Source organism: Electrona antarctica (genome assembly GCF_951216825.1).
Source record: "Electrona antarctica genome assembly, chromosome: 3".
NCBI classification, from domain to species: Eukaryota; Metazoa; Chordata; class Actinopteri; order Myctophiformes; family Myctophidae; genus Electrona; species Electrona antarctica.
This window is the reverse complement of record NC_136808.1, coordinates 30,527,581-30,543,395: the sequence shown is the minus strand read 5'-3', so window position 1 is coordinate 30,543,395 and position 15,815 is coordinate 30,527,581. Positions and strand designations below refer to the sequence as shown.

General features: G+C 41.3%; 1 protein-coding gene across 1 annotated transcript in view; it reads left to right on the top strand.

The window, feature by feature from the left end:
• Positions 1-15,815, top strand: part of LOC306920992 (uncharacterized protein) — an 86,720-nt gene that overhangs the window by 45,653 nt on the left and 25,252 nt on the right. The window contains exons 7-10 of the mRNA XM_079498023.1: positions 631-805; positions 5,350-5,470; positions 7,095-7,258; positions 8,159-8,261. Of these exons, the coding sequence (XP_079354149.1) occupies positions 631-805; positions 5,350-5,470; positions 7,095-7,258; positions 8,159-8,261 (563 nt within the window). The remainder of the gene's footprint in view (positions 1-630; positions 806-5,349; positions 5,471-7,094; positions 7,259-8,158; positions 8,262-15,815) is intronic.

Genomic DNA, 15,815 nt, shown 5'->3' with positions numbered 1-15,815 from the left:
ATGTTTGGGTGATAAGAGGGAAGTCCTCACACTGTTTAAAAGCTCCCAGTATAAACATGTATTAAAGTTAACAACGTTTCAACCCTAGCGGGTCTGCATCAGATCTAACCTGACTTGATGAAGGGTTGAAACGTTGTTAACTTTAATAAATGGTTCTACTGGGAGCTATTACACAGTGTACAGACTTCCCTTCCTCTTATATGTACGTATGTTAGTTACAATTTTTACAATTTAGGCATTTAGCAGACACTTAATCCAGAGCGATTTACAGTAAGCAAGAACAAAAACATGGTTCAAATGCATAAAAATAGTCATCATGAATTATACGTAAGATAAGAACCTAACAGTGGAATCTATATAATTAAACTATGTATATACGCTATAAAGTGTCTACATAAAATGCTATCTAAGTTACATAAATTGAGCCTATGCATACGCCTGTAAGGTCGTCGAGGCTAGGTCAAGTGCTACGGCAAATGCTACGGGCTAAGATGGAGTCTGAAGAGGTGGGTTTTCGGCGGAAAACCCAGCACCTGTACATTTTTGTAGGGATGTACGTGCTTCCCCTTTGGACTCTACTTCTAATCTTTTGGAGTGACATTGACAGTGTCATTCCTCCTGTCCCCGCAGCTGCCACCCTCTGTCAGGAGAGTGCACCTGTGCGGCGGGATGGTCCGGGCTCTACTGCAACGAGACCTGTCCATCAGGCTACTATGGCGAGGGTTGCAATGAGCCGTGTAACTGTGACAATGGAGCGGACTGTGACGGAGGCACCGGAGCCTGTGTGTGTGCACCTGGATACATGGTGAGTAATAGTACAACTCATGAAGAAGGTAGTGCACGCACATCCGTAGCCCAGGTGCAAGACAAACATAATAGAGTCTGCACACTGTAGATGCTGAAAAAGATCCTATGAAATGTAAATGCTCGTCAACGGTTCGATCTTATTCGATCTTCATCAGGACAAATACAGTGTCCTGATGAAGATCGATTAAGATCTAGTGTGGAGACATTCTATTCTTTTTGAGTGGTGTAAACCACTCCTACAACTGGCTTTGTTAGTCTGTGCAGAAAAAATGAGCATGGTTGCTATGTTCACCCTGTTCACCCGGGTGTGATTTCATTACGTCAGACATGATTTCATTACGTCAGACAGGCTATACAAGACCTTACACCACTCAGTTCACACGGGTGTGATTTTTGAAGTACAACTAGAACTAGAACAAGTACTACTAGAAGTACAACTCCCCTTCTGACAGAAAGTTGGTGGCAAGGGCACTGCCCCTGACAGAAAGCCCTCAGGGAGAAACGTATCCTTTCTGTGCTGAGATCATGTGTACCATCTGAAAGCCACATTTTGGTTGAAGCTTGGCTGGCTAAGCTTGAAAAACACATTAAACACAGATTCTTGGTGCAGTGGATCTTTACTTCTGCGGGTCTGATCTAGGATCGTTATCTAACCAGCTCTACACACATATATTCCTTAACAAAGTCAAACGTTTCCCAGCAGACGCTCTAATAAAATGTCTTTCTGTATGTTTGGTTGACTTTATGAATATTAGATTAACAGTTAATTAAACAGATAGCATGTTCCGTGCTGTGCTTTAATTGGCACACATGCTCCCAGGTGGACGCTTTCAATCAATGGTGATGTTGAAATGCAATGCAAGACACAGAGCTTAGAAACTGGCTAACGGTGTTTGGCTAACAGCATGCTAGCACAGTGGGGGGGGTCCTAATAAGGGCCAAGTATTAGGTAACACATGTACTTCATACCAGGGTTATTATAGAATACTATGTAAGTTATATACAAAATAATGCTCACAAATACAACTCACAGATGAGGCTCAAAAGTTGTCGATATCAACAAGCTTGTAATGTAGATCAAATAATATTTTATAACGGTTTTATTTATAACGGTTTTATAATGGTTTTATAACCGTTATTAAACAAACATTACCAGGTGGTAATGTTTGTTTAATGTACTCTAAGCAAACATTTCCAGGCCAGTAGTGCTCTAAACAAACATTAAATAAGCCATAGACCTTTCTGCCACATGACGTAATTCCGAAAGCCAGACGTTGGAGGGTCTAGCGCCCCTCAAAAACATTGGGTCCATTGAAACACTTCTTGAAAAGTAACAGTTTTGAACGTACAAGGTTTCTCCCCGACAGAGACATGGCACTGTACAGTAAAATACAGTGTCACTCAGATCGTTAACAACATGACAGTGACTGCACACAGTGAATGCATAACGTACTGTACACTCAAAGGCACCTTACATGTGATCTGGGTACGGTTAAATAAATCATCAACACCATCAATCAACATGCAGATAGATGTCAATGCATTATAGATGCACATACATGCTTTTATATCCAAAGAAGAAAGGTGTGTGGAATATATTGGTCTTCTCTCTGTGCAATAAGAATGGTGCCCCCAGCTGGAAGAGATGTTGTCTCTGTCGGGTGGATAGCTCATTATGTGCGTATCAAAAGTAGCAGATCTACAAGCTCAAAATGTGTCGCTTCACGCCGTATTTTGAACTTGTGGATCTTCTACTTTTGATGCTTTTTGTTACACTGTGGAATGATTAGTAGGGCGTTCATTTACGAAAAAACAAAAAGTTAGAATATGGAGATAAGAAATTTGTGCCCCCTATGCTCCAAGATAAAACATATCCATATACTTATAGGCCGTGCTGCGACGTCCCTTTTCGTTCGGTTTCGTTCCCGCGTCTTTGGCACTACGATTTCAATGCATATTTCCATAGACAATACCCTTCTGGACTTTGGGTTAAAAGTTCTCCGCATAATATCCTGCAGTATTTTGTCACAAGCCAGAAATGTATATACAAGTGTATAACCAAAAAACGAAAATGTGTGCTGCTGTTTTTGCTTGTAAAATGTGTTATATTGATTTTGGCAACACCAAATCTCTCTCAAATGTCATAACATATACCTAACATCTGAAACAAGTATTGGTGCCTTAGTTTACTCATATGTGAATCTAGATCATGAAATGTAGCAAATTTGTTAAAGAAAACGCTTCAACTTAAGTGAAGGCACCTAGCACAATGAAACATACACATAGAAAATGTAGCCAAAAGCTTATGTTTCATACATAAAAAATGTCACAACCTACTGGGTAATGAAAGGTAGAAAAGAAAAGCAGCCCACCTTGGCCCAAAATGGCTGAAAATCGTTTTTTTCTATCGCTTTCTTCCTATCGCTTTCTTCCTATCGCTTTTTTCCTATCACTTTTTTCCTATAGCTCTATTCCTATCGCTTTATTTCTATCGCTTGATTTCTATCGCTTTTTTCTTATCGCTTTTTTCCTATCGCTGTTTTCTATCGCTTTTTTCCATCGCTTTTTTCCATCGCTTCTTTCCTATCGCTTTTTTCCATCGCTTTTTTCCATCGCTTTTTCCTATCGCTTTTTCTTATCGCTTTTTTCTATCGATTTTTTTCTGTCGATTTTTTCCTATCACTTTTTTCCTATCGCATCGCTTTCTTTCTATCGCTTTTTTCTATCGCTTTCTATCGCTTTCTATCGCTTTCTTCTTATCGCTTTTTTCTATCGCTTTCTATCGCTTTCTTCTTATCGCTTTTTTCCTATCGCTTTTTTTCTATCGCTTTTTTCTATCGCTTTTTTCTATCGCTTTCTATCGCTTTCTTCTTATCGCTTTTTTTCTATCGCATCGCTTTTTTCTATCGCTTTTTTTTCTATCGCTTTTTTCCTATCGCTTTTTTCCTATCGCATCGCTTTCTTTCTATCGCTTTTTTCTATCGCTTTCTTCTTATCGCTTTTTTCCTATCGCTTTTTCCTATCGCTTTTTTCCTATCGCATCGCTTTTTTTCTATCGCTTTTTTTTCTATCGCTTTTTTTTCTATCGCTTTTTTCTATCGCTTTTTTCTATCGCTTTTTTCCTATCGCTTTTTTTCTATCGCTTTTTTCTATCGCTTTCTATCGCTTTCTTCTTATCGCTTTTTTCCTATCGCTTTTTTTCTATCGCATCGCTTTTTTTCTATCGCTTTTTTTTCTATCGCTTTTTTCCTATCGCTTTTTTCTATCGCTTTCTATCGCTTTCTTCTTATCGCTTTTTTCTATCGCTTTTTTCCTATCGCTTTTTTCCTATCGCTTTTTTCTATCGCTTTCTATCGCTTTTTTCCTGTCGCTTTTTCCTATCGCTTTTTTCTATCGCTTTCTATCGCTTTTTTCCTATCGCTTTTTCCTATCGCTTTTTTCCTATCGCATCGCTTTTTTTCTATCGCTTTTTTTTCTATCGCTTTTTTCTATCGCTTTTTTCTATCGCTTTTTTCCTATCGCTTTTTTTCTATAGCTTTATTTCTATCGCTTTATTTCTATCGCTTTATTTCTATCGCTTTATTTCCATCGCTTTATTTCGGGGAGGAGATGTCACATCCGCTTTATCCTATCGCATCGCTTTTTTCCTATCGCTTTTTTCCTATCGCTTTTTCCTATCGCTTTATTTCTATCGCTTTATTTCTATCGCTTTATTTCCATCGCTTTATTTCCATCTCTTTATTTCCATCGCTTTTTTCCATCGCTTTTTTTCCATCTCTTTATTTCCATCGCTTTTTTCCATCGCTTTTTTTCCATTGCTCGAGACCGAACTTCCCACCCTAAATTCAATTCAACATAATGACTTGGTTTAGAATGGACCAAAACAAGATGTGAGACATGATTACAAGGTCATTGCAAGGGATTTTTTTTTGCCAAGCTTGATCTTTCAAAGCTTTGGTCGGTGTCTCCTGGGAGGATGATGCCACATTGTTCAGAAATGTGCGTCCCCCTGAAAGTGTTTCTGTAACTCATGAAATAATTTGATGTATCCTCTCATTCTGCAGTATATAAAAACTAAGTATTATACTGCTGGGTGGAATAGCACTGGATAGCACTTGCCGTAGTACTTGACCTAGCCTCGACCCCCTACAGGCGTATGAAAAGGCTCAACTTATGTATCTTAGATAGCATTTTTTATGTAGATTTAGAGAGCAGTTTATGTAGACTTATAGCATTGTATAGTATATATATGCATAGTTTCATTATATAGATTTTCCACTGTTACATTCTTAGCTTACGTATGATTCATGATAACTACTTTGTATGTATTTGATGTATTGCCATGATTTTTTATTCTTTGTTCTTGCTTAATGTAAATCGCTCTGGATTAAGAGCGTCTGCTAAATGCCTAAATTGTAAATTGTATAAGCTTTATTTGGCTCAATTTGTGTGCTGTAGTATAATGTAGTTTCTGCCTGACAGCGATGATATTGTTTTGTTATATTGTGTTTTTATGTTCCCATTCATTGTTTGTGTGTGCAGGGTGAAGACTGTTCACTAGGGTGTAGTGCAGGTCTATATGGTATAAACTGCACCTCCTCCTGCTCCTGTGAGAATGCCATATCCTGCTCTCACATCGATGGATCCTGCCTCTGCAAAGAAGGTAATTGCTTCCATCTTAACATTGTGCTATGGAATGTATTACATTAATTTGGGTGTATGTGCATGGTGCCAATCTACACGCTTGTAGATCTGCTACTTTCTAATGTCTAAAAAAAAATATATATATATATATATATATATATATATATATATATATAGGGCTGAAGTGGTTATATTGTGTGTTTTGTAATACGGTAATAATCAAAATCTGCAAAGTAACTAATAACTCAAGTTTTCATATAGTTGTAGTGGAGTAAGTACAACACTTTCCTCTGAGATGTAGTGGGCTAGAAGTACTGAAAACTGTAAATTCTGAAGACAAAAGTAAAAAATACCTACAAATTGTACTACACTTGAGTAAATGTAGGCTACAGTATATGTAAAGTAGTTACTTAGTTTACACCACTGCTCACAAGAGCATCTCTCCTTCTGAACTTTCATCACCGCCTCCCAACAGTTGAACAAAACATCAGTACAATAAGCAGAAAACCGTCTTCAACAACCACACATCCATTGCAGTAGGAGTGTGTTTGACAGAAACATGTTCATGCAGTTTGCTGACATGGCTCGGTGCAGTATGGCTGCATTTAAATATTTACGCTCACGTTTCTCAGCCTCCCGCTGGGGGATGTTGGGTAATTGAAGTGCTGACACATCTTCTGAAGGCTTCACATGTGGACCCAGGAGCTCTGCTTGAGAGGAGTTGGCGTGGCTTAATGTTAAGACCCTTTAAATATGATCATGAAAGGAGTCGTCAGATTGTGACAGGTTATGAAAGGTTACTTTTTATGTATTTACATTCTTTGAAATAATCTACAATATATATTTTTTTAATTAAGGAAATCCAGTTTCCTCATGCATTGGAAGGACAATTTCAGTCAGTTACAACATGACGTTGTTCATGGCCATTGGTCCTCCAGGGGTCTTAATCTCGTTTTCTAGCTCTCTACACCAAATTACTTCACCAATAAAGCAGATGTACCAGGTCACAACGCTTTGATAATGTCAAAGAAATGTGTATATTAGAATGCTTATATGCATGGTTCATGTCGAGTAAAAAACCTTGAAAATCCATACAGTCCATCTTAAGAATGTAAATCAACTATGAGCCCCTGTCTGTGTTAAGATATTGATCGAGGCCATAACACAATCCATGACCATTAGCCCTTTTGTATTTCTTAACCAGTGCTCCCTGACAAATGACCCTTTCTAGACTAAAACATATTTTATACTTAACAGACTGGGTGCATTTTTCTGAAAAAACGCTATTAATTGGTCATTTTAAAAGTGTTATATTCAGTCAAAGAAAAACATTGTGCCAGGGATCGACATGTTTCAAAAAAAGAAAAAAGAAAGAAAAAGAACATTGTGGTGTGTTGTGAGCTTGTAGTTTTGCTATTGTCAAATAGTCGATGTGGTTAAACTTATTATGCTATATTACTATTACTTTTGCTGGTGGCCACGTGGAGCACTTTCAAGGACCCCTGGGGGACCCCACTTTGATAACCCACTTTGTACTGAAAATCGTTACATTAGTTAGATTAGACTAAAATGACATTTCTCTCTCTCTCTCTCTCTCTCTCTCTCTCTCTCTCTCTCTCTCTCTCTCTCTCTCTCTCTCTCAGGGTGGCAGGGTATAGATTGCTCTATGTCCTGCTCCAGTGGTACATGGGGACTGAACTGTAACCAGACATGTGAGTGCTCCAACGGAGCAGCGTGTGACCCTGCTAACGGCACCTGTACCTGCTCCCCAGGCTGGAGGGGACTCTACTGTGACACACCTTGTTCTGTGAGTATACTCACTCACTCACTCACTCACTCACTCACTCACTCACTCACTCACTCACAGGTTCACACAGAACATATTGGAAACCATCCAAGACCAAAGAATGTCTCATTTGGCTAATGAGTAAAATTACTATAATTTTTGGGGTGTGCAAAAACAGACACACTTAAGCCACACTGGGAGTGTGACTAATAAATCGTCCTGAAAATGAAATTATTTCACATCAAACTGTTAATTTGGTGATGGTGATTCATACAGGTTGATGATTTCATTCGTGGTGAAAAACTAACTTGAAAAAATAAATTTCACTTCATCACTGCGTTATATTCATGTTCTCTGTGGATGTATTCATGACAAGAAGTGAAAGCGGATCGCACAAATTTAACGCTCCCAGTGTGCAATTATTTTTCTTGTTTATATTTTATTTTGCATCAGTGTTTTCTTCATTATCACCGTGTTACAGTACATGTCACACCACCAATGTGTTCTGTTACTTCTGTATCTTGATCTCCTGAAAGTCTTCATTGACTTCCCGTGAATTGCTGCTGCTGCTGTGTGTGTGTGTGTGTGTGTGTGTGTGTGTGTGTGTGTGTGTGTGCGTGTGCGTGTGCGTGTGCGTGTGCGTGTGCGTGTGCGTGCGTGCGTGCGTGCGTGCGTATGCGTTGCGTAGTGTACAGGAGGGTACACACAGTATCTATCAGGTGGAAACCTCATTCAGGATTCAAATTAAAATATAACAAAGTGTTATATACACAAGCTCATCAAGTGTTGTAATGCTAAATGTATGTGTTGTGTACAGGAGGGTACATACAGTGTTCTAATGATACACGTATGTGTTGTGTACTGTACAGGAGGGTACATACAGTGTTCTAATGCTACATGTATGTGTTGTGTACTGTACAGGAGGGTACTTATGGTCTGGAGTGCACAGAAACGTGTGATTGTGTCCATGGAGACAGCTGTGACCCCATCACCGGATCATGCCGATGTGTCGCTGGATGGACTGGTGAGTTGTGCTACTGTACCTCACATCATCTTTAACGTACTGTATTGACTGTTGGATCATTCACTACATCAACACATCATGGCGAGGATCTCATCATTGGCAGTACAGTACAGCGTTATCTAAAATGACACAGATGCTTTCCCAGTTCTAATGGATTAATGAATGTTCTGTAATACTAATCTTTTCAAATAATTGTTGTGGAGTAAAAAGTACAATATTTGCCTAGCATTGAAAGATTAGCCTCGGAAACCCAGACGTTTTTTTTTCCAGGGAGAAAAAAAAAGTCAATTCGGCATAGAGTAGCGCAAACATCTCTCACTCTCTGCTGATTTCTGATCGTCTGCACCTTTGTTAAATTGACACACACACGCACACATGTACACACACACACTCCTCTCTCTCTGTGTCGCTCTAAGTAATTAGTCTCATGTCGCGCAGCTGCGCATAGTTTCTCCCGGCGGATCCTGCCGGGAGCTACCTATGCCATAAAAAGCATAGGTGAGTTCCAGGCTATTGAAAGATTGACACACTCAAGTAAATAAAAGTGCTCCAAATTGTACTTTCCACCACTTGGTGGTGGTTTTCACCCCCAAAACAGTAATCATCCATTTCCATCTTTGAAACGTTACATTAGTAATTGCAGTGGTTTCGCTTGCAGCGGTGCATAATGTTAACCCCTAATTGTCAATCAGTGGGGTCTGTAAGTGCTATGATCAATATGAAAGCTGATGAATATGGAGAAGACTGTTTAATGCGTTGCCAGGAGCAGAACTGCTAATGATTTGACATCAGAAGACGTGTCAATATATCGATTAAGGTTTCAAATTAAAGTTCAAAGCTAAAGTTGTACTTAACTTTGGGTTTGAAGAATCATCACTTTTTTAAATCAGGGGCGGGGAGACAAGTTCAGACAACACACATACCCATATACAGTTGTTTCCACGTTTAGTTAAACAACTTGAAGCATGTTCTGCTTATCTACAAGCTCACAACATGATCATTAGCCTCGCGGACCCCGGCGTTTTTTGTAGGTACTTTCAGGCTACTCTATCATAGACTGTAAAAAATATGGACAAAAAGGCTGTGAAATTGGTTTCTACAGACCCGATTTGAAGCCTCTAGTTCTGCGAAATATGGCTGTGAGTGCAGCAGGAAACATAGTATTGGTGTGAAGCGGCGCGAGGGGTGGGTCTCAGTAGAACCCAATCACAAGCCCCCGAAAGCATACCCTGCTTTATCATCAAATGAGCACCACAGACGAAAAACAGTCTAAGTCCAAATTTCATTCTGACCCCTCCACGAAAAGGCCTCGTTGTCCTGAACCCTTATCTATCATTTATACATTATGGATCAATAGTGTGGACTTAGACTGTTTTTCGTTAATGTAAAGTTTAAATGGACCACAATAATATGTTTTGGACAGAAACATATCGTTTCTGTCAGACAGAAACCTGTTATCTCCATAATATATTAAAACCTTTTGTGTTTTTTGGTAAATTAACCCTCTACTTGATCATACTACAGCGTCACACAAACGCATCAAATAGCAGATCCACAAGCTAGAAATGCGGCACGAAGCAACTTTTGCTATTTTCTTATTTGAATCCTGAAAAGTAACAGTTATGGACATAATGTTCACATCCACCAAAGTAGACGATATGCTGTGTAAGAGAAGTTCAAGTTCAAGTTCTTTATTAATGTCCCCGGGGGGGGGGGGCAATTTGGTTTACAGCAGGTCGTATAGGTTTGAAAGTTGAAACGTAAAAACAGTACAACACAGCAACAGACATGAGACAACACAGCGTAGGACAGCGTAGGGCACATCTGCGCAACCGATAAAAAGGACAAGAAAAAAGAGAGCAGCCAACCAAGTACAGTACAAAGTGAAGCATCATAAAGTGACAAAGTGCCAAGAGCAAAGTGAGCAAAGTGCTAGTACTAAAACATCATCGTCATCATCATCGTCATCATCACTTTTCCTTTTATTTTTTTTACCTTCTTTCGGCAGCATTAACTGCTCGAATCGAGGAAAAAAAAACAGGCACAAATTCTCCTTTGTCCCTGTTTTTTGTTGTCCTAGGGACACACAAGTGAAGGCCAGATGGCAGCAGCATATACTCTGAACTGAGTGGGTGGGCACTATTTGAGCGTATTGGATGCCAGTCATTTTCAAATTTTTCACAATTCTCCCAAGGGAATTTCTATCTTAATAACGAGTTTACCGTACCAACAGATAAAGGAGAAAGAAACAACGGAATGTATGTAGGCACTATAGAACAGTTTCATCAGGCTTTTGTCCACATTAAACCTAGCCAATTGTCTTAGGCAGTAAAGGCGTTGCTGGCACTTCTTGCACAGCATGTCAGTGTTTGCGTCAAATTTCAGTTTATGTCCTTTATTGAAACCGAAGGTCGCATTTACTATGAAATCCTGCGTCTCGCGTCCCTCACACCTGACATCACCATATATGGTTGCCAATCCATCATGCCTTGGGACATCACGTGACGTCATGGAGACCATTAGATCTCTATTATGGATCTGACCTCATGACATCATGGAGACCCTTGACGCCTCCATATATGGTCACGCCTCATGACATCACGCCTTGTTGTCACGCCACCATATATGTCCATCTCCATATATGGAGACCTCATCTATCAGACACTGCAGTGGCGTGCACAGATAGACACTAGGGGGTGCTAGAGCACCCCCTGCCCTTTTGGCAATGTGCCCTTTTAAAAAAAAAATAGCAGACCTACAAGCTCGTAGCGCGCCACTCGGTGGCGCGCTATGAGCTTGTAGATCTGCTATTTTTCAATAGCTAAAGCATAACATAATGCTAACACCAAAAGGGGTTCCCGCCCAAAATAGATTAAGGCAACCGGCCGGTTCCACGCGCTGCACAAGGTGCCCTTTTTTAACTTGAGCACCTGCCCCTCTAAATGTCTGTGCACGCCACTGAGACACTGACCTCATCTATCCCTGGATAACCATACATGGAGAAGACTGGATCATCCTAGATCTGCATATATGGAGCCGGCCAGCAACTCTTGTTGATCTGACCTCATCAAACTCTGTACACTCAAGATACGCTCCATATATGGCCAGTACAGAATTCATTCCATATGTTGATCTGAACCCCCATGCCAAAGCGCCAGCGCTCGTCCAGCAGTCTGCCGTCTGCCCAGGCGGATGCGTGCACGTGACCTCGCCCTTTAGGGCGAGGCCACTTCTCGCCCTCAGGGCATCTTACTGGTGAAAAGGATAGATAATACTACACAACCAAGCGTGACGTCGGGTCAGATTCCCATTGACGTTGATAGAATGAATGTTTCTTTCTGCAACCAGCAGGAGGGTGTGTGCTCGTGTGGATGTGTGTGTGTGGGTGGGGGGATCTAAGCTTGTGTCAGATGTAAGAAGCGGGGGGGGGGGGGGGGGGGGGTGCTCCAACGAAGAGAGGTTTGGATTGGGAACACTGATCTAACATTAATGGAGTCGTCATGGCAGCCTGCAAATTATTTCATATCGTTGGGCAGAAACCTCTTATGTCCATGCTTTAACTTCTTCTTCCATGTTTTTTCGTGAATTGTCGCCCTACTTGATCACACTGCAGCGTCACACGAAACTATCAAAAGTAACAGATCTGCAAAACCGAGCTTTGAGCTTGTATAGATCTGCTACTTTTGCTGTTTTTAAAATGTGAATCCTGAAAATTAACAGTTTTCAACATATGAGGTTTCCACCCGACAGAGATAATATTCTGTCAAGGGCATTTATGATGAGCTGCAGATAGGATGTGCTGTATACCAGTGGTTCCCAAAGTGGGGTCCGGGGACCCCTGGGGGACCCTGCCCTGGGGCTGTGTCTGTAACTCTGAGAGTACAAATGGAACCAAACGGACCCGTTAGGGTCCATTTGCACACTCCCAGAGCTAAAATAACAGTGATTTTACAATATAAATCGGAGGTCCCAGATATAAAAATGCCATTAAATGGGGGTCTTTAGCCTAATGCACGTCACACTGGTGGTCCTTGAAATGAAAATGGTTGAGAATCACTGCTATATGCATGGGGGTCCCTGGCATATCTTTTCAAATTTATACACACACACACACACGTATATAATTTATTTATTTATTTATTTGACAGGGACAAAGCTCATTGATCAACATGTCAGTTTTCACATCAATGTAAATGGGCCAGAATTTCATCTGTAGTCCCTGGGCAGGCTCTTAAGAAATGAATGATAAAAAGAGAAAGACATAGTGTAGTGTGCCAGCACACAACACCATGCGTTGATGCCATGTGTGCATATGTGCCAGCACCCAACACTATGTCCATACAAAAGCACAATACAAAACAGATAAAAGAAAGACATAGTGTAGTGTGCCAGCACCCAACACTATGTCCATACAAAAACACAATACAACAGATAAAAGAAAGACAGAGTGTGTGTGCCGGCACACAGCACCATGCGTTGATGCCATGTGTGCATATGTGCCAGCACCCAACACCATGTCCATACGAAAACACAGTACAATACAGTAAAATACAGGAACAGATCAACATGGTACAGGGGACAGAACAACAGCAACTCCACAAAGAAATGACACCGGTTGTAAATACTAAATAGTGCTGATAGTTACTCATGATTACAGATTTGAATAGTTTTTAGCCACCTTTTCAGGTTGAATTTGAATAATAATAATAATAATAATAATAATAATAATAATAATAATAATAATAATAATAATAATAATAATAATAATAATAATAATAATAATGTTGGATTTTATATTTATAATGCACTTTAGGCTATAGCTCTGGTTGACATTCAACACTGCTTAGCCATGGGTGAATTACATTCACCCATTCACATGCACATTCATACACTGATGGCGGCAGAAACCATGCAAGGCACCAACCAGCACATCAGGGGCAATTAGGGGTTCAGAGTCTTGCTCAAGGAAACTTCGACACTAACTCTGGGGGAGCCGGGTTTGAGCTGGCAACCTTGTGGTTCCCATCCAGCCACTCTACCCCTGAGCCACCGCCACCCCATTCTCTGCACCTGTCTTCCATCCTGCAATCAAGCACTGCCTCTACAAAAGCCCAGCCTGCACTTCACTCCACGCCAGAGCTTCACCTGTCAACACGTATGGTAAAGTACAGGCCAGGCCAAGCCTAGTATTGTTAAACTCAGTTTCAGTGCTAGTTACTTTTAGCTTTACACAGCTATTTACTAAGCTGGTCAACTCTACACAGTTGCAGCTCCAGCCTTTGTTGTTTTTTCCTGTGGTGATTTTTCTCTGAAGACTGACTCTGCCTCTCTTTCTCCTCTCCAGTGCTTTGGATTCCCACGCTGAGTGTGTCAACCTGGAGAGCCACCTACCCCCAGCAACCCCATTATTTTCACTGAAGACTCTTGTGAATAAATTCGCCCTCGGGCTTCACCTAAACAACGCCTCCTCTCTTGCTGTGCACTTGGGTCACACTTACTGAATATAACAAGAGCTATGGACCAGAGCTAATTAGGCTACAGATATCTAGTCTTCAGTGCACAACATTGTGATTCTCATCATTTAATTTAGATATTCTGTTCAATTGATTTACCGGTATTTGTTTTTATTGACATTTGACCAAATAAAAGCATATATTCATTGTATATTTGTATGCTACATTTTGACAGATGTGATAAGTTTGTGGTCTGGCAGTTGACTGACAGTCATTCTTGTTTTCTGATGGCTTGTGTGTGTCCTGCTGAATATTTATTTCATTACACCGCTCTGTGCGTAATATCTTGGACTCTTTCACTGTGTGTGTGTGTGTGTGTGTGTGTGTGTGTGTGTGTGTGTGTGTGTGTGTGTGTGTGTGTGTGTGTGTGTGTGTGTGTGTGTGGTCCCCGGAACATCCAGACCCCCAGAAATGCGCCCAGGGGGCCGAGCCGATTGCGGCGAGCCGCCCCACGTCAGAAACGGTTGAGAAATTACAGAGTTACCGTGTGGGGGTCCCTCTACTGTACCCTCTACTGTACTGTACTGTACTGTACTGTACTGTACTGTACTGTACTGTACTGTACTGTACTATCACTGTACTGTACCGGCACACCCGAAATCATCATATATACAGTTAATATGTGCGTGTGTGTGTTTGTGTGTGTTAGGTTGCGCACAGGTGGTGAAAAACAACCATGCTATTTTCGTGCTCATACCCACCCACCCAGCCAGCCACCCAGCCACCCACACACATTTTCGGTGGTGAGGTGACCACCGAACTACAACATGACGTCACGAGCCGCGGTGAAGAGCAAACCACCGCCACCGCCCCAGCCCTTCTCTCTGTTTTTACTCACCACCGCTCAACGTTATTTCAGCTCCGGTGGTCACCTCACCACCGAAAATCCAGACTATGAATGAGCCTTAAGGGAGTCAAAAACAGAGAAAAAAGCATAGGCTTGATTGCTTGTTTCTGCTCAGCACAAAAATCTGGCAACCCTCAAGTTAAAACAACCAAGGTTGACCAAAGTGCTGGACAGCATAAAAACAAACATCATATCATATACAGTAGGGAAAATGAACGAGAAGATTCAGTAAATACATTTTTCACGAGTAGAAATAAAAGAAGTACAGAACAAAACTGTAGAATGGGAGAGCACAGCAACACATGATTAAAAAGGGGGGGGGGGGGGGGGGGCATATGGTGTTAAAAGGCCAGGGAGAACATGTGTGTTTTTAAACGAGATTTAAAAATGTCCATAGAAGGTGCAGCTTTCACAACTAGTGGCAGGGCGTCTGGGTGCAGCGACCGAGAACGCCCGGTCGCCTTTTGATTTCAGGTGAGTGGGAGGGATCTTCAGGACCATCTGGGCAAAGAGACCTGCGTGTTTCTGTGCTTAGGAAGATGTGTGGAAATATTGGGGCTTAAATGTACTTTAAGTACAATATCCTTTTAGGCCCCAAGGACCCTTTCCAATGGCATGTATGCTTTGTTGTTATACAATGGAGTTGTTTGATATTGAGTAGCCTATGGTCTGGATGTCGTTGCGACTTTGGTGAGACAGGGGTTGTGAGTTGGTGCGGCCGCAAGTGAACACTTTAGGTCCGTGTGGAGTAATTGAACACCATGAACTGCAGAGATGATATTTACACAAACATATTGGGCCGATGTAGAATGTGTGGCATTGCATACAGGCAGCGACTGTTGATTGTTGAATGGAGACACACAGGGGAACAGTAGTTTGTAACTGTCGTACAGTAGAGGGACCCCCACACGGTAACTCTCTCATTTATCTACCGTTTTGGATGTGGGGCGGCTCGCCGGAACCGGGCCGGCACCCTGGCTGTGGTCCTGTGGGTCTGGAACTTCCGGGGACCCCCACACGGAGTTGCACCACTCACTTCACACGGGTGTGATTTTTATTTTCCTTCTACATGTTTCTGCATTACCCTTTTCTCTCTCTCTCTCTTTTCTTTTTTCGTCGCACTAGAGTGAAACAGATCGAGCTAGTTTGTATAATTTACTGTGGTGGCGTACTGTGTGTGTGTGTGTGTGTGTG